Here is a 20,309-nt window from a genome sequence, read left to right on the forward strand (position 1 = left end):
CTCAGCTTTATTTAAGTAATTAGGAAGATTCATTTGCAATGAATGCAGATGACGCATTTACGGCCCGCTGTAGACCTGACAGTTTTTGATCTAACACTACAGTTCCAAATGTGTAAATTAACACTGGCCAGTGAGGACAACCCAATTTTGGAGAGATCATATGGTTGGTGGCATATCTATAAGACATAGGATAAAAGAAAAAGTGCTACTATGACCTCTTCTTCAGACGGTCAGCCATGGGAATAAATTTAATTCAATCCAACCAAACCTGGACTTGTATGGTTGCTATGCAGGAGTCAGATCTGGGTTAATAGCCCAACATTAGATGTTTAGTCCCTCAGCTCTGACCGATTGCCCATTAGGACAGGGAAGAAAGCAAAACAAAATTCACTACTGTGCAAGTCTTCTTTTTAAGACTGGATTAAGAATCTGGAGGACAGCCTTTTCAGTTTGTCTATTCTTGGAGATACATTAGCAGCAGGTTTTGATTTCTTTCCTCAACGTGGTCAATGAAGGGTCTAGCCTATGTTCAAAGGGGGAAGAGTATTCAACATTGTCTGGGCACAACCAGAGAAGGATTTATCAGGAGTCTGCATGTGCTTGAAGCTTGTCCTTCCATATCTAGGCTAACAAAAGTTGACATTAGCAGGTGGAGAGGGTTGGCTTGTTGGCAAGGTACAGGGGAGTATCTTTTCAGGCCCATCTCTCTTTCTCTCTGGTATAGCAGGTGCTGTAAATTAGGATACTGATGTAGCAGGTCACAGATAACACTATGCATTTGGCATGAAAGGGAAATCTGAACAGCAGATTGACCTTTCAAAAATGGACTACCTGCAACATTGTATTATTTAGTAAAAATCAAAAAAGCCTGGGCGTTCACACCCTTGCCAGATGGCAATTCATCACACGCTGCCCGCCCCCAGCCAAAAAATTTGAGAACCACCCTTCTAAGGGTCAGGCTCATTCTCAAAAATAACTCAATGCCATCTGCACTAACATGTTGAGGTACAGACTCAGTGTACTAGAGCGTATATGTTACATTTATGAGGTATGAGTTGTACAGATTACTCAGGAGTCTTAAATTACATAAGTAGTCTGTACTGGGTTCTTTCGGTTTCAGGTAAGTACACAGGGATAAGTAAGGCAGACATAAGACAAGTCCATGGGAAAGAAACATCCACCGGTCGCCCTGTGCCAAGCTTAAGTTCCCAACTGACATTTCTGGAACACAGCACCTACATCATAAGATTCTAGTCAGCCAACACGCCGTATCAAATATTCTAGGCTCAGACACACACGCATACAGGAAATAGCCTCATAGCCAGAATAGGTAAAGCCCAACAGTATGCCCTAGATTCAGGAACTGTGGCACAACCTAAATATAACACAAGGGTGTCTGACGTATATATATATTTTTCACGTTTACATGGATTTAAATCGCATTGAGTGATGAATCTAATTGAGGGGCAATTATGTTAAAAACAATCGTATTTATTTTTCTCCCACTCTCCCGGTTAAATGAAGTTAATTACTTTGTAAAATAGCTTTCTCCAGCTCATATCGCCATTGGTTCTAGTGCTGTAGAAATATGAAAATACAGATATAAGATTGTACGAGACTCGCCTCCACCCTCTTTGTGTGTACTCAGGCGCATCGACGTGTGAAAGCTCCTCCCTGGAGGTTCCAATGCTTATCTTATCAGTCTGCCTAAATGCAGTTTGCTGTCGGGTGATCTGAAGGACAACAGCTGGGATCTTAATACATAAATGTAAACAGTTCCCCAGGTATCTATGCATATCATTGTCTCTATGCCTATCATTTCAGAGATGGCGCTAAAGTTTTAAACCAAGGGACCAACTGCAATACACCAAAATGTGTCTGGCATAGCGGAGCGGAAGTCCATGCAGAGGATCAGATGAATATGGTTAGTTACCTATATTTCAATATAGGAAAGGGCAGTTAGATTCACATACAGCATAAACATTAAATTAATTTGTATTTGTTTTCTGCATATAGGGTTCACTTATGGTCCTAAAGAAGGTGGTCCAACAGAAGAACTGCTGAGACATCCAGCCAGTGGAGTGGTTTAGTCATAAACTCACATAATCGTATTGTCAAGGCGACATTGACCCTGATATAGGATACCTCGCATTACTTAGTGGAGGTCATATAAGAAACTATTTGACTAATAATAAGCACATAGGCACTTTAGTGGATGAGGCGGTCTACACCAAATCCATCATCCTATTAGCACACAGGCACTTTTCATTGTTTTCTATTGTCTGTCAGGATGCTAAATTTGATGTTTATTTGTGAGGCTTTTGTGATTTTGACTAAAGTGAAGTGGGAGAATGGGATAACACCCTCCCCCCAATTTCATCCAGACCGTGGCCTAGGGGATCGCGGCCCAGACACCCTCCTCGAGAGGAGTTTGCATACTTACCAGATGACAAAATACCCTGGTTCAAAAACATACACTTACGAGGGGTATGCCCACCAGCACGCCATGGTCAAGCCGACGCCTGCAACATGGATCAGCTCGACTAAAACAACAGCCACAAGTATCCACATCATTAGAGATGACATAGCCAACAGACAAGAACACACGTGCCACCATGCACACTGGTCACTCACACACCAACCCACATGAAGAACATACTCAGTGCTATGACGGAGCGGACTGACATATCCACGGACATGCATTGTTGTTATTTTTCACATAGGCCTTCTACAGCACCGCAGAAACGCAAGACGCCTGAAGAGCTTGTGTGTATATGCTTGCTGATGCTTTCTCGCTACCTGTCTTTATGAGGACGCTACCATGTATACCTAATGTTGTGTATGATGCTTTGTTACCCCGCGACCCCCCTAATATGGATTCTGTACCGCCACCCATGAACTAGGTCCAAGTAGGCCGCAGAGCAAAAATCCTCAGGCAGGAGCCTCGTAAACGAAAATCCTCCCCGAACAAAATACAAGAGCTGACCATGCAAAACAAGCCCCCAACAAGAGCCCCACAGCCAAGGCCACGATGTTGCAAACCACATGCCGCGCGCCCAGCGCCAAGGTTACATCTGCAGGGGCCAAGCCCTGAGGAACAGAATGCAAAAACTAATGCTCATAATTCTACTCCAGCTACGGTCTCCCGACACGTGACCAAGCTGAACTGACAAGGTACCAAACCTACGAGACAGAGAACCGCCAGGGTCCCACGTCTGGGACATAATCTGCAACAACGAAGCAACAAGTTGGACACCTACAGCGATGGGAAAGACCTGCGCGCCAGCCCATAAGCAGGCCTATCCATTGTCTGCACGAACACATAGTTACATATTGTTGCTAATGTCAGGTGCACCGCGAACTGGGAACGGCGGTGGTCCCAGGCTTGGGGGCTCGAGGGAGAACCAATCAGACCACAAGGGGCTCATCACTGACGCCATTACTCCTAGCCAATCACCAAGGGTCCCCTTGTAACAATTCCAATGTAGCAACTGTTAGGAACCACCTGACCTGTCCTCGTCCACTAATATCTCTTCCTATAGGGGATGTATACTAACCCTACCACTCGGGGAACCAACCCGAAGTGGCAATAGGTTTTGTGATGATTTTTCCCAGGTGACGCAAGTAGCGCGTCATACTGCTGCAAAAAGGGCCTGCGAGCCCTACTAACGACGAGAGCCTCACCGGATGCATGCGGTCAGAGCGGTCTGAGCGTATCCCTGGCCGTTACTCTAATAAACAGCAGTAATAGCCTTGCTCTTTGTGTGTGTATGTCATACTCCTTTCGGGACGCGGGAGGAGTTGGGGCCTCCCCAGCCCGGAGGTCCGCAGACGGCTCTGCCAGCCCCCAGGAGATCACCCCGACAAAAGCATTATCATGATTCAATCAGAATTTGTCAATTTTAAGAAATAGAAAATGAAATAATAACAGAATTGATGTTATAAAAATAAATAAGATTGTTTTGAACATAATTGCTGCTCAAATGTCCATTGTCTGGGAGTTCTGGAAATGGGGCCCTGCTTAAGCCTGCTTTCCAGTGCTGAAAAGTGGTTTGGCAGGGAGAGGTCTGCTGAGGTTTCTGTGGTGTCTGTACTGCCAGAGAGTTGACATGGGGTCCGCCGTCAGTTATTACATCTTGGGTGGATCCGACTTGAGCGAAGTTACTTTTCCTCTCACACGACCACTCAACAACAGGTATTGAATTTAAAGGGATCTGGTGTGCCTGTCCTGTCTTGTCAGTTCCTATGCATGACTGACCACACAGGGATTACAGAAATGATCTGACAATCTGTTAGATGTCCCAGCCACATCTAAGTAGCCAGCAGGTTCAAAGTCTGGTAGGAGACTCTGGGGGCCTGGGTGAGCAACCAACGACTAGATGTTCCCTGTCCGAGATTTGTTGGGCTTCTTGTCTTTGAACTAGCCTGGGATTTCTCTTGCACTGGTTCCTGGTTTTGGAATAGGCCAGGGCTTTCACTCTGCACCTGTTCCCCTTTTAGGAGTTGTTCAGGACCTCCACCCTGTACCTGCCCCTCTGTCTGCCTCAAGAGACTCGCCAGAGTAGTCTGGTCCTCCAGTTGAAGACAAATCCTCCAGCTCTGGCAGACCCTTCAGGTCTGAAACTTCCTGATCCACCATCTCAGGTATCTCTGCTATGCCCATAGGCAACGCTGAGATCACTGAATCCGATGCTAACTCCATAGTCACTTCAGTGGCCGCTGAGATCTCTCTCACAAGAGCAGGAGCCTCAGGGGACTTCAGGCCTGGATGCTACTGATCAGACCTGTCTCTCACACTGTGCAGCAGACAAAACCTCCTGTTGTTTTGTCAGGGCATTCACTCTGCACCTGTTCGCCCTGTACCTGCTCCATGGTTGGGGGAGCCCCAGGCCTGCAGATCTCAAGCACTTCTTCCTATGCTGCTCCAGTGACTGCCATGGCCATCTCTGGGTCAGGGAGGCTATTATCCAACAGACACCCTAATGGAATATAGTTTTTGGCTGCAACGCTGTGCAAGGGGGTTGCACTCCTCCAATTAAGCTCTTCAGTTTCCAAAGGACAGTACTTCAGACTATCAAATCCTCTTACCTGAAGGGATAAAGCATACTAATACTTTGTTTAGAATTCTAATCATGAATAAAAGAGGACATAAACATCAAATCTGTGTACAATACCCTTTACTTTAATACAAGACCCTTTGACTGTATTTGTATTTATGTGTATTTGTATTTATTGAATTTATAGTGTGCTTTCACCAAAGTGCCTTTACAAGAAGAAAACGGTATAGATAAACAAAGAAAAAGATGGTAGAAAACAACATAAGATCATGGAGAGGAAAGGGAGGATGGAAAATGGGCTGTCAGGCGGGTATGGAATATGTGATAGGTGGAAGAGGAATGGATAGTAAGAGGAAGGGAATCCCAATGAAGTGGAGCGAAAAAAGAGAAAGAGCGAAAATGTGAGGAAGGAGAAGGAGGCTTAGGAACAACCAGACAATAAGTATACTGGTATCACTGATAGTTCTTAATATAAAGTAATACTACCCTTCCGCTCTCACCACTGTCATGCGCTAGCACAAATTACTATGCCAATGCACAAGGTTCTGGTCCAAAAGCACATGGTGACATATGATGATGTCCATGGTTGTGTTAAAACTTATGTTTGCTTCTACAGGCTTCATTGTCATGGCACTGGTAATGAAGTGGTTTGACAGCTCATCTGAGGAGTGGGAGCATCCATGACATTTTCTTAATTAGTCTGGTTTTACATTTTATTGTATGGCATTTGTTTTGGCGTCCACAGTTAGAAAACAGAGATAGTTGATAAGGGTTTTGAATCTTATGTACACTTGGGGCAACAATTAGACTCATTGCTTGGTAGTGGTGGGAAACTGCTTCCCTATGGAAACAACACTGGGTAACGTGAGGTCTTGCATTCATGGATGCACACACCCAGGTTCAGAACACTTTGAAATCCAATTACTTTTTAGTTGCCTAATAATTAACAGTAGTGCAAGTTGTATTTTTTCTGGCACCAAATACTCACTTAATTTTGTAATGTATTTCATTCTAATTATTTAGGAGTTGTAATCATGTGCTCATGGTCCAAAAGGGCAGATCTGCTCACAGTTCTTAAAAATAATGTTTATTCAGGGTTTCATAAACACAGGTTATAACAAGGCAGGGCAGGTAGGATAACTAACAGACAACTGAAATAATGTGTTATAACTTCTTCCTACTGTTAGTGTATTTCCCTATTCCCCTGACAAGCCTTTACCAGTTTGGCAGTCTATTATCTTTTCGTATGTTCTAAAATACCTTAAACACAAAATGATCCAAAACAGTAATCATGATGACCAGTTGTTTCTGAGAATCTCAGGACAGCAAAAAAAAATAATGTCTTCCAAACGTCTCTCTGAGTCTCTTGTTATCTCAAGGCATAGATCACTTTAGCTGTAGGGTTGTGTATTCCTCAGTATGGCTGCCATCTGCTGGACCTCTGACTCTGGGTAGGCCATCGTCAGAGAAGCAATACGGATGAACATGAGTCAGTCTTTCTACAACGTCCATTACCTCTTTCTTGCCAAGATGTCAGCCTTTGGATTTCCATGGTGGAGTTGACAATGTAGGCAGGGGCAGAGTCACTGGACGGAGGATGACTGCTGGGGACTCTAACCAACCATTCACCAAGGGTCCTGATCCTAGAGGCTCCCAATACACATTCATTATCACCTAGTGAGCATCTTTGATGCCCTGCCATGTGTTTATACCTCCTGCCATCTAACTAACACATCCTAAAGGCACCATGTATGTGTTGCGCTCTCAGTGTTTTTCTCTCTTCCGCAAGTAGCTCCCAGACGTCCCATCCTCTCCAACTGCTCTTCTGAACGCTCTTCCTCTGCCCCATTCTTCTTCACGTCCCCTTCCTTAGGTTTGACTCTCTCCACCATCTCTTTTACTTGTCACCCTACCTCCTCCTTCTTATTGCTTACCCTCTTTAACAGCTCCTTTGTTCCTCTGGTCAGTTCCTCCTAACTACCTATATCCTATTATCTCCACCCCCTCCTCTGCTCCTTCTGTCACATCCTACACCTTAGCACTTACTCTCTTCACCACCTCTCTCTGCTTTCTGCCTCCAGCCTCTCCTTTATCCAGGTACTTTCTAAGTCACACAAACTCCTCCAAAAATCCACACACGTGCTCTTTCGGCTCGCTTTTATATGCCCCTGTCCACGACCTGTGTGCCAGGCTCCACTTGAGTTTTTGCACATGTGTATTATTTCTTTTACTAGTACTAGTCTTGGAGGTTCTCTAACTGTGTCTCTGCTTCAGATGCATGAATTTGTTAAGTGTGGTTCTCCCTTGTTTGGTGGACTGGGCCTGCTTAAGGACAGCTATTCATCTTGCATTTACTGTAAGTTATGTGTGTCCGAGTGGGTGTTCTGCGTTGGTTAAGCGGAGTCAGCATTGCTAGGTGGTGTGCCACTTCATAGATTGTTCCCCCTGATCTGACACTGGCAAGCAGCATTGATGTTCTATCTGCAGTGCAACATCTGCTTGTAAAATGTTAAGTGCTTTCCAACCATATGGCCTGTCCTAAAAAGGGCATGCCAAATTACTATTTTTACTTGAACAGTCTGAAACCTTCAGTATTTTCCTGAATAGGCCAAATGTTACAGTGGCAACAATGTAATTAGCTTCTGCATGCTGACCTGGGTGTTGTGTTGGTGGCCAGGGCATCCTCTTCACACCATTACTGGGGTGGTGGAACCCAGTCCCAAAGCTTGTGCCGTCACACATCCTAAGGGTCAGGCAGATGACATCCTCACAGGCTACAGGCCCCATAATACACTTAGCATAGAAAAGCTAGCTCAATCTGCTGCTATGTTTTTGATTTACCAAAATTGCATCACGTTTATGGCCATGTATGGTGGCATTCCAGGCTGTGTGAAAGATTATGTGCACAGATAGAACACCTGATGAATCCTGAATGATGAGCACACCCATGATGTAGTTCCCTGAATTCAAGGTCATTTACAGAATTGTTGTGGTTTAGGGTAGGGCTTTGTCATTCATAGAACTGCAGAATGCGCTTTGATGCTCACTATTTTTCCTTAAGTATACCCTCTCCCCTCTAGAATGCTTTCCTTCTTTCTGTGCTCGGGCTTGTGCTGGGGTATGTGCCATTCAACATCTATGATGTGTATATTAAGGTGCAAATGGATTTAATGTGCTTTTTTTCTTTTCATTTTTTGTACAGTGCTAGTTGAAGAAGGTATGCCTGCCCCAGCCATCCTGGCCACATCTATAGTTTAAGGGCCTCATTACGAATTTGGAGGCAGCCATGCCCTTAATAAGGGCATGGCTGCCGCCATACAGGGTTCCAGTACCGGATTCTGTGAAGGAGGAATTACCGGGTCATTCCAACCTTGGAGGACCCGGTAATTCCTCATTCACAAAACCAATCCCCATTCCCAATGGGGATGGAGTTAATAATGGGTTATAGCGGGCCGTTATTAGCTCCTTGGTCCCCTTGCGGGACCGGCAAAGGACGTCTGGTCCGACCAGACTTTGGGCCTCATTACACGGTAGGCGGAGGACCAAGGTGCTATTAGCACCTTGGTCCATGCCGGTAAAATACTGGCACCGCCTTGGTGGAAAGGGGAATTACTGCCCTATTCCAAGGTTGGCGGGGCAGTAATTCCCCTTTCCCACATTGCCCTTCCCCATTCCCATTTTTGCCCCATAGGGCTCAATGGGAATGGGGAAGGCGCTAATTACGGTGCCGCAAATTGCGGTACCGTAATTAGCACCCTGGTCCCTTTGCGGGTTGGTATTTAACGCCTGCAAAAAGCAGGCGTGAAAGTCTCCAACCCGCAAAGGGACCTCGTAGTAAGGCGGTAAGGGTTAACGGTCACCGGTACCATTAACGGTGACCGTTAACCCTTACCGCCGTCCGTGTAATGAGGCCCTTTCTGTGCGGGTCCCACTAGGGGACCTCGTAATAAGGCATCCCGTAACGAACGGTGCTGGTCCCGTACCGGCACCCTTCATTACGGGAGCGCCATGGCCGTAATGAGGCCCTATATATGTCTCTATTCCTGCTGATTCTATACATTCATTATTTAACTACCAGTGTTCAGTTGTGTACATTTTGTGTATGTTCTTTTATATTTTACACTCCATTTGAATAAATAATTGTTACATTTCAAACATAACACTTTATGACTGCATTCAGTTCTGTAATGGGACGACTTTGAACGTGAAATCTGGTAGGATACACCCCATGGTTGAAAAATTAAAATAATTTCCTAATTTGATTACCCAGCAGCGTGGACCACAACATTATGTTCTCGATTGTGGCATGTTCACCCTGGTTTGTTAATGGAACTGCTGGATGCTGTGCATGTTGGAGATGACAGTTAAAAAATTCAGAGAAAGAAGTATGGGTTTTTCTTTTTTTATAGGTAACATGATTTGATTTGCCAAAAAGAGATTGTTATCAAAGATGAGGCTTCATCAGCCCATTGTGCAGGTATTGACCAACGTAAACACCTGGTCATCTTGGGTGAGCAGACAACACTATGAAAGTCTGAGGTTCTGATAGGCGGGGGGCACAGCTAATGCCCCAGAATTGTGAATGTTTCCTTCTAAAACTCATGTGGTTCCTTCGCATTAGCTGGAGGAGGATCTCAAGTAAAATACACATGCAGACAGTTATTTTCTTTTTGTGCATGGCTGACTGACAACAGAAACATCTCTCAAGAGGGAGAATGCCTTAGGTCTGACCTAGGTCTAGCCACCAGCCAACTTTGGCATCTGCAGTCAGTGAGTTAACCGACAGAATGAACAGACCGATGACTGGTTAGGTTGCATTTGGGTTTGCATGAGGTTGCATGTTGGACGCGTTCGGGGGTGGATTTTCACAACCCCCTAGACATTCCCTGTTTTGAGTGGATGTGTATACCACTTTTCACATTGAGCGTCAGCAGACCTACATAGTTACATTGCAGTGAGAGTAAAGGTCAGCCTCTAAGGGTGGGAACCTAGCGCATAGTCTCTGTTCCCTGAATCGTACAGCTCTCATTTGTGAAATGCCTTTTCAGGTGTTCTTGGCTTTAAGGGTAGTGCTGGCTCTATGTGTCCTGTACTTGCACCTCTCCAGGAGTGCCTTCAATGATGGTCAAGTACTTTAAAGTACTATTCTGGGACCTTTATTCAGCCCCTCTATTATTATACAGGGTGTTTGGCAGTGAAGTACTATCTTAACACCTCATAGGAAGTGCCACACAGTGGCTCCTTTTCAGAAAATGATGGTATTTGTTCTCTTAGAATTTAAAGTAATGCTCATGCTTGCCTCACTGGGACTCCTTAAAGTAAGAGCTGTCGGTGTTTCGAAAGTATTAATTCAGTACAGTCTTCACAGGTTGTCTTGATTAAAGGTGATGTTGGGTTTTGAAGAGATATAAAGTGCTTTCAATAGTGTGCCCCATTTGGTGCTCCAGAGACGAGAGTGATGTGAGATTTGGCGAAGGATGATGTTTTCATGTGTTTCCGATGTGTGTTGATGTCCGTGATGGTTGTTGTTGAATTTAAAAAAAAGAATGTCTGTTTTGATGTTTCTGTAGAGTATCAAAACAAGGGGGGTCCTGGAAGTCCCTCTGCCGGACATTAGTCCCGGTTACGAGAGACTTACCCAGAGTCTTTAGCTCACAATATTTCACAGAGGAGAAAGATCTAAACATAGCAGTCTTTGTCCTGCCCTGGAGCAGTCCAGCACCGAAATGCTAAGCAATTCTCCTCTGAACAAGAGTACCAACAGCAACCCCAGACACATGTTTCACTCTGGTTGGACCTCATCAGTAGGGTGACAAGACATGTCTACTATTGGTGATATGTATCTCAGAGGCCTTGTGGAACTCTATTAAATATTTGACTGTGCCTGGGAGGCTAGAAAGTTATAAGGGATCAGTCTAGTCTAAAAAGGTGTAGTGATTTGGAAGTTACATCTAAACATAACATGCAACTGTGAATGTTGTCAAAGTTTGGGTCGGGAACAACACATTTAATGACCCAAGTATATAGTGTTGCTGAATAGGTAGAGCATACTGTATGAGGCGTAGAATAAACAGACTATGAAAACAGGAGGAATAGATTTTAATTGCAAGGTTTGGTAGAACATGGGCTGGTCTAGGAATTCCAAAAGGAAGAAAGGCTTCTGTGTGTTAAATGATCGTAGTAAAGAAACAGTAGTAAAATCACTTATATAGAAAACCTGCACTTAGTTAAACAACTGCAACAAAGCAACACAAATGTTATAATCTTGGTAAAGAGGCATGCAGTGAATAAACATTGGGCACTATTGAACCATGTGGGAGCACACTATGATTGTAGAACCCTTTTAGGCGACGGTTGTATGATACAAATGGGGGAAGGAAGGATCTTGAAATAAGTATGGAAAGACTATCTCTGTACCAATGGGCTTGTAACAATGGGAAGTCCCAGCCCTGAGTCACTAGTCAGATATGTGAGGGTATAGTGTTCACTTACAAACAATCAATACCATTTATGATGTCATATGTGATGTCATATGTGATGTCATGTGTGTCGGTCTGTTCAGTACATGATAGAGGCATGAGTTATGGTAGCATGGGTTACCATAACTGTTACATTTCTATAGGCCTCATTGCAAATACAGTGCTGCGGGTAAAAATGTTGGTAATACCTTGGTAATTCCATTACTGCTGCATTACCACCGCAATACCGCACTGCCGTAATATGAGTTTGGTGGTGAAGTGGAGGATTTACCTTCAGAACAATTATGCAAGTTAATCCACCACCTTACTGCCAAAAATCTGCAGAATTACTACAGCAGAATTACCACTGGCCGTAATTCTGCTGACATCCCCATGGACTCCACCACTTGTAATCCTGTAGTTAATCCATGGGACCAAGTAGTGGTAACAGTGATTGAGTTTAGCAGTACATCAGCAGATTTATTGCAGAATTACCACCAGACTCGTAGTGAGGCCCTTTGTGTTTTAGATGTAACGCTGCATTCTCCTCTGCAACCATAGATTCCCTTCACAAACTTTTCTTCACTGAATATATATATATATATTTATAAATATACGTGTGTGTTTGTGTATGTCTGTTCGTGTCTGTGTTTATATATAAATATATCAGTAAAAAACAAGATTTAAAGGGAATTAAGGTTACTTCCTATAAAAAGTGGAATTCTACAAATGTTGGGAGTTTCAATGTTAAGGTACAAACACTTTCCAGACAGAGTATTTCCCTAATACAATATCCATGACCGTTGTTGACACGTGACACCTATCTTCTTGATAATAGCACCCATGCCAGCTTCCCCCAACACCACTGCTCCCCTGTGTACTAGACATAGACACCCCAGTAAACGCTGTCCTTCCCTGTAACGCCCTGACCCAGTTGCTCCATGTGGTAGCACGGATCACCTACCCCTTTCCTAGGATTCTGATGAACAAGAGCAGAATGTCCTGTTGCCCAACTGCATATTGCATGCAACTAGTGCAGAGGATGAGCAGGTCATTGTTAGCAACTGCCACATTCTATGGGTGAGATGGTCCACCCTCTATTCAATAATTTGGTCACTGAAGAGTATCAAGACTAGTATAAAAAAAGTACATTTTGTATGGGTTGGTCAGCAAGGCAATGCTGCCTCTTAATCTGGGGAACACCATTCTGTCCTTTTCCCAAGACATGTTTACTGGGAATAGCATCCAGCATAGTAATGTCAAGATAAGTGATTTTTTGAGGATGCTCTGGCAACATACATGGCTACCTTTACATTCCCACCTACCCGTGTCAGCGTATCATCCACACTGAGTCTCCTCCTTATCCAGGAATGCCCCTCTTTCGCTCTCATTTACTCAGGCCAACATATAACTTTACGTAAACTTTCAGTGACTCACCCAAACACACCACAAACCTCATCCTGATGGGACTCCGAAGAACAATTCAGACTTATTTGTTTATTTATTTATTCATGTACATATTTACTAACACATATTCGTGTTGAATCAATATGTTCAAACTACAAAACCTCTGTTTTGTTCAGCTCTGTGAGCCATGAGTAGCGTGAGGCCAGGGATAATCTGCAGACAATTTTAAAAAAGGTCACATCAAATTGACATAACTAAATGGTATCAAACATTTCTAAGCATCAGGGCCTACACTAGCAAGCTAACTGCATTGAACTAGCAAACCCCTCCTGATACTTTGTTCTACAACTCCCAAAACCCAGTTGTTCACTTGTCAATTTGCTATCACTTAGAGGGCACAGCTAACATACTTGTGGTGATTGAGTGTTTTTTTAGTACATTACTTTACGGATGCCACAATTGCACAGGCGTTTCACACTTGAAGCGAGGGTTGCCTTTCTCCTTCCTTGAGGAGCAAGCAAAAGTGCAATGGATATTCTTTGTTTGCACTGTTAGCTGTTGCTTCCAGGGCAGAGTCTGGCCTTTCCTCTGGCCCTTTCACCATGCTCACAGGAATCATGTTTAGGCATTAAATGGGAGTCTGCACATGAAACAGTGGTCCACTCAGTCCCCTGCTATACCTTTTAGGGCGTTGTAATTATACTTGTGACAAGTCATTGTTTTTATTGATTCATTTACTGTTCCCCCATTGCACACAATTTTCAACTCGTTGAAGTATGCACTTGAAAAAAATAATTTCAAATCATAGGGCCTCATTACGAGTCTGGAGGTAGCCATGCCCTTAATGAGGGCATGGCTACCCCCAAACCCGGGTCCAGGTTCCCTGAATGGGGAAATACCGGGCCATTCGACCTTGGAGGGCCTGGTATTTCCACATTCAGGCAACCGGGAACCGGTCCATCCCCATTCCCATTGAGCCCCCATAGGGCTCAATGGGAATGTTGAGCATGCTAACAATGGGCTCGTTAATGATGGGCCCATTGTTAGCATGCTGGGCCGCTCGCGGGACCCGCTAAGGACGTCTAGTAAAACCAGGCGTCCTGAGTGTGTCCCACAAGCGGACCTCATAATGGGGCGGTAAGGAGTTAATTGCTCCGGCACCTTTACCGGCACCGTTAACCCCTTACCGCCCTCCTTGTAATGAGGCCCATAAACATTTCAATATTAAAACAAAAGATAACAAAGTGCAATTTCACAAAACATAGAAAAATGCACCAGAAATCCTATATGCAATTGGCAAACTTAGTAATTGTTGCAGGTCCAATATATAGGAAATACATTAGAAATTCTGATATGCAATTATCAAGCTTCGTGATTATTGCAGGTCTGCCTACCCCTGTAAGAAAGCATGTTTATACTGGCTGCAACGATGTAGACCAATATAGCCAAATAATAACACTTATTAAGTTGGCTTTGCACATAATGTGAGTAAAGTACTCCATGCCACGGCAAGAAACCATATCCACACTAGCCGTACCAATGCACGCCATCATACCCATGTAAGAACACTCATCATGTTGGCTTTGCACATAATGGCAGTAATTAATTCCATGCCACTCTAAGAAAGCACGTTCCTAATGGCTGCACCAATGCAGGCCAGTACACTCATCATGTTGCCTTTGCATCAGTAAAAAAGCCAAATAACCTTAAGAGAACATGTCTATACAGTCTTCACCAATCCATCCCTCCCACGACATAAGAACTCTCAGAATACGGATACAAATGCTTTGCCAGTGTGCATGTATCAATGTGGACCCAAACCAACAAATTCAGGCTACCTTGTCCCCCTGGCCCACACATACAGAACAGACGCATATTCACATTCTCATTCATACACATTGAGCAGCGCATGCTAATTAAGAAAATACACAGTCACACTGCTTTCTCATTCACTAACACACACACCCAACCACTGCAACATGCACACTACTCTCTCATTCATGCACATACATTCACATATGCAAACATACACACTGCACTTGTCTCATACTCTCACACACACACACACACACAACCACACACACATGCACACTTAGGCTTCTCACACAACCGCTCTCATCTATGTAGAGCATAGACACACACAAAGACAGATTTTTTTTTCCAGCTTGCCTGGGCTCAGTCTGGAGACATCTGCCACATGAAGCCACAACAGCCCTCTGGCTCCCGGATACTCAACAGACAAGAACCAGGAAGCAGAGGGAGTTTTCTGTGTCCTGACATATGCTGTGGAGCCAGAGTGCTGTCATTGTACCACCCTAGGCCACATAAATGTTTTCAGCCTGCAGTTCCCAGCCTACAAGACAAAAGGGACATGCAAGGCAGTGGAAACAAAATTCCCCCGGCCTTGCATGGGCGATTGAACAAGTGCACTGACATGCTGCAATCTAATTACCCTAATCCAACCCAGGGACACTCGCTCAACTGCATGCTATATATACTCTGCAGTTGAGGGATTGCTCAAGTTTTGACTGTGATTGTTTCTGGCTCCTTTATAACTAATGGCTTGTGGGTCAGTGCCCCATTCCCCATTATGGACAAGCCATACAAGAGATGAACTGCACCCATGAATTACAAACCTGTGCTGTTTTAGTGAATTTTAGGCACATCACTGGAGGCACTGGAAGACTGTGCGTAATGTCTGCATCCGCATCGGTCAACAGTGACATGCTGGAAAGCTGCATATATCTCCACCTGCATTGACTTTTCTTGCTGGCGGAGATTCAGGAATCCCTATGGATTCTTCCTGTGTTTTGCACTCGCAAAAAGCAGCCATAATCTATAGGGATGGTAATGTTAATGTTGTCCGTCATATGCATACATGTTGGTTGGCATTAACTATAATTTTAGGTAATGGTTCTAAAAAGTCATGAAAACCCGTGCTAGAGAGAACAGCTGACACGTATGTGTCAGCGGTTGCATTCCCATCAGTGTCATTTTCGATCTTTTTTTAAATTACCCCATGTTGTTATCATTACAATACCTTTACAGTAAACATTGATGTTTTTTATAACCTTTACAAAATTAGATTCAAACCAAGATACTGTACATTGAACAGAGTTTTGCCAACAAGCACTAAATCATAGAAAAGCCACTGTTGGGTAGACAACTCTAAATCAGTGAAAATGTAATCTGACACTTAAAAATGATATTCACATTTGCCACAAAAAGGTCTGGCCATCTTGTGTAAACAAGCATGCATAATGGTCAGCTGATCCCAACCCCCGCCATCGCGCCTTGAAGCCCTTGTGTATAGGCGCGTTATAAATGCCATATCATATCATACCATATCATCACACGCGTTATTGCTAAATTCTTGGGGAAATGAGGAAACACATGGAAACCAACATCCTCTCAGATGAATTACAACATGGATTCAGTCTGATGAGGGGAATGCAATCTACACTCTTCACAATTTGGCTACTCCATAAAAAACAATGACAAAACAAGCTCTTAGGTAAATTGTATTAGAGGAAACTGCATTCCTCACGGACAATACCGAGACAAGAAACATGGCTACTGCCGGGTCACATGCCCACATCAGCACCTCTGGAGTACCTCATGGACCCAGTCTTTCACCACTGTTCTTCAGCATTTATATGTGTCCTCTCTTGCGACTGATAAACAACTCAGCCCTCACATCTTTCAAATACACTGAAAATACCCAAATCATTTACAAACTTACCAACAACTCAACCTCAAATGAATTGGACCTTGGCTACTGGCTTGCACTAGTCAACATATAGCTGATGGCAAACTGACTGAAACTCATTATTACCAAAACTGAAGTGATGATTTGGGGCTGCACAACCAAAAACCAATCCTCTGCCCTGAACAAATGTGAACCTGCCAATAGCTGATCAAAACCTACAGACCTTTTATGACTCTTGACTCCATGCTCAAATCCCAGGTAAAAGAATCTGTAACAAGTTACTTTCTCCAACTCCAAACTCTCCATCGCCTTATGCCATATCAGCCCTTACAGCACAGAATCATGGCAGTCTTCAGAATGGTACTTTCCAGGCTACAATACACCACCATCCTCTTCCTGGGCCCCCGAATTCAGGCTAAAAAGGCTACAAAGAGCCAAAATAGCTGCAGGTGGCTGTACTCCCCTGTACTCACAAAGCCTTGCCCTGCTGAACATTCCACTGGCACCCTGTAAAAGTAGAACAGAATTCAAAGCCCAGCATATCGCCCAACATGCCTTCTAGTGCAGGACTCAGAATTCACCATTAGGAAATTCATCCACTAAAAAACAACTAGAGTACTTTGCTCCGGCAACACTGCCTAAGTAGTAGTGCCAAGATTCAACCAGAATCTTCACAGAGAATATTTCTTCTCACTTCTTTCAAACTCTAGAACCTCAATCCTTAGGCATCTGTGCACAGCTGAAGACCAAATATTCTCTAGAAAAGTCCTAAAAAAAATCACGATTAAAAAGCCTGCAGCGGATGAGCTAGAACAGCACCCTTAAAGACCAGATCAGATGGAAACATGCTGCACATATCCCAAACAACAGCCACCCTCGACAAAATGGCCGACGGGAAACAATCTGAAACACAAACACAAACACAAAACCCAAAAGACACCCACTTCAGACATCTTACTAGATAAAGAGACTCATGGACTCGATTCTCACGGGTCAACCATAGACTGGAACCGTTCAGTCTAGTAACTACACACACACATTCTTGCAAACATGAGCTTTATCTCTAATCATTCAATCTTGGGATACCTATTCCAAAGCTCACATCTTTGGCTCTATCAACCCGCCCCCCCTCCCTCAAGCCAGCAGCTAACCCAGACACTGTCCCTTATTTGGACTTGGCTCGCCCTTCCAGAGGAAAGCACATTCCCATTGTTCATCGCAACACACAACACAGAACCATAAGGGCAATCAGGGCTCAGGTACGTTTGGACTGCACTCATCAATGCTTCAGGTTCAGCATCTGCCACCCCTTCTATCCCACTAGCATTCCAACTCCAACCTCTTTTCTCACAGAACCACGTGCAACAATGGTCACCAAGATGGCCAAAGGCAGTACAAGACTTTGCATCACATCACGTTACATCTCTCCAGAAGGCCTTACCCCATCCAATCATGACGTATAATTTGAAGTGTCTGTTCGGAGTAAATATAACCACAAGGAGGGTATGTAGGTAAAGCCCTTCAATCAGCAGCCAGTAGAAGTTCGCCATCACGCAGTAGTGCAGAAACACCATGATAGCTTTGCAGCCTACCTGAAATACAAGGAGTGAAACAAACAAGCTGATTAGAAAACACAACAGTGCTTTAACTGGTTTGCTTTAATGCAACAGGTATAAGGCATGTAACACAGTCTGAGGTTTTCACTGCTACTACATGAAAGCAAAACAACATAAGGGTCAGTTGTCAATGTTAGCACTTACTTGCTGTTGGGTCCCCTGCAAGCAATGCTTACATTTAGCTAAATGCAGGCGGATTCCAAAGGGATCGTTTTGTTTAACGCCAGCAACAAAATACATGCTGGTGTCAAACCAGGTGGTATTTAAAGGCGGAGAAAGAATGCATGCTGAACCGTTATTTCTGCTTTGTGCCCCTGTGCCTCTTTCAATTGGAAAGAAAATCTCCCCAGCGGTAAAGCAAGGCTCACACTACTTTATGCCTATGTTTTATGATGGCCGTTTCTGTGCAGGTGTAGCTCAATGTTGCAGGATTCCCCAAGTCCAGAGACATTTTACAAATTGCTGGTTCCCCAGCGAATCCTAACCGGGTTTGCAGTGCTGAATTGCACCTTATTGGCAAAAAAGGGTGTGTTCAATGCTCGCCATAGTCATTGGGTGCAACAGGGTTAAGCAAATATTTGTGATTGTTGTTGCAGCCTGAGTCAAATTGTACATGGTGATCGTAAAGTCAACTGGCGACACTGTTCAGCTGTCATTTGGGTTTGCCACCTATTTACAGCTTGGGAGAAATGGCATATGAAAAGGGACACACATCTTCTAGGCATTGTTTGGCTATTTACCCACCCATTTACTGCCCTTAGTCATGCTCATCCTATGGCCATTCCCACCAACTTCCTGCCCTCTTTACCCAAAACACATCCTCCTGGGGTCTCTTTGAGTTAGCTTTCTCGAGCCTTACTATCAAACGTTAAGCTCGAAGTGCCTGCCATTGTTCTTTCAAAGCAGTCAACTGAGCGTTAATAACTTAATTGGAGCTTTAAACATGGTACTTGTGTAATAACATTTCTAAATCAGGACTGCCTTCAGCCACTCAGTTCATCAGTGCTATGTGTGTCCTCCACTGAAGTCCTGTGAAAAACAAACATTGACAAAGGCAACAGTTATGGCGTGTTTATAAGCATTAGGCATTTGCCAGGCATGGCGTCTATATGCCCAGGTGCTCGCACCATTTTTCAACTGTTATCATTGATGGTGAGTTAATACCACTCGGGCAGTGCCTGGCAAGTGCAATTCCCATGCAAACACAAAAGCCAAAACTGAAGGCATTGTCAATGCTTGTTTTTAAAGTGTGATGTGTGCTCATATTGACAACACAGTTAAAGACAAAAACCCACTTAACAAGTGCAAAATGTCATCAGGGGAAATTGAACACAACCATTTTACATATTGCCCTGAACAAAATAACACTGAAATGCTATTTGTTATTCTGAATCAGCGAGTTCAGCTGCTCTAATTAGGCCCTTGATGTCCGACTCATGATATGCACCTTTACAGCAGTTTACCTTTAAAAAAAACAGCGCTATAAATGCCAGGAAAATCATAAGGGAAACCGCAAGAAAGCATGTCTACTCGAACTCCAATTCACGGCGTAGCGGCGTTGCTGGGGGTGGAGGGATGAGAGGGCTTTAGCCCTGGGTCTTTTGGTTGTATCCCCAGATAGACGCTCAGGGAGTACAGCCAAGAGACTAGCTATCCCCAAGTCATGACAGTCCCAACATTAGCGTAGCCCCGGATCTTTTCCAGACCTAACAACACCCCTGGCCATGAGTGGTAGGATGCAAAGCCATAGCCCCCTTCCAGATATTTTGAGACTCTCTGGCTTCACTCTGTGTGTGAGCGTTGTCCGTTTGCTGAACCACGGGTTTGCCTTTTTGGGGCTGGGCAGATGAGAGCTGCAGGTCAAAGCTGCAATAACTCGCTTAGTCCCACTGCACAGCACACAGTACTCCAACGTATTGCGTAGAGCAAGAGAACATTATGTAACGCAGCCTTAGTGCTTTTTTGTGAATTAGGCCCCTTTAGCATAATGCAAAGAGTACTTTTGCAATGTAAAGTGACTTTGCTCTGCAAAAATACACTTTGCACTGCTCTGTGAATTAGG

The 20,309-nt window shown here is 44.1% G+C and overlaps 1 protein-coding gene across 1 annotated transcript in view; it reads right to left on the bottom strand.

Moving 5' to 3' along the window:
- The window catches only part of VIPR2 (vasoactive intestinal peptide receptor 2), a 1,176,106-nt gene that overhangs the window by 127,567 nt on the left and 1,028,230 nt on the right, over positions 1 to 20,309 (bottom strand). The window contains exon 7 of the mRNA XM_069647991.1: positions 18,073 to 18,223. Within this exon, the coding sequence (XP_069504092.1) occupies positions 18,073 to 18,223 (151 nt within the window). The remainder of the gene's footprint in view (positions 1 to 18,072; positions 18,224 to 20,309) is intronic.

This window comes from Ambystoma mexicanum, chromosome 2q, assembly GCF_040938575.1.
Source record: "Ambystoma mexicanum isolate Mex_15411 chromosome 2q, UKY_AmexF1_1, whole genome shotgun sequence".
NCBI classification, from domain to species: domain Eukaryota; kingdom Metazoa; phylum Chordata; class Amphibia; order Caudata; family Ambystomatidae; genus Ambystoma; species Ambystoma mexicanum.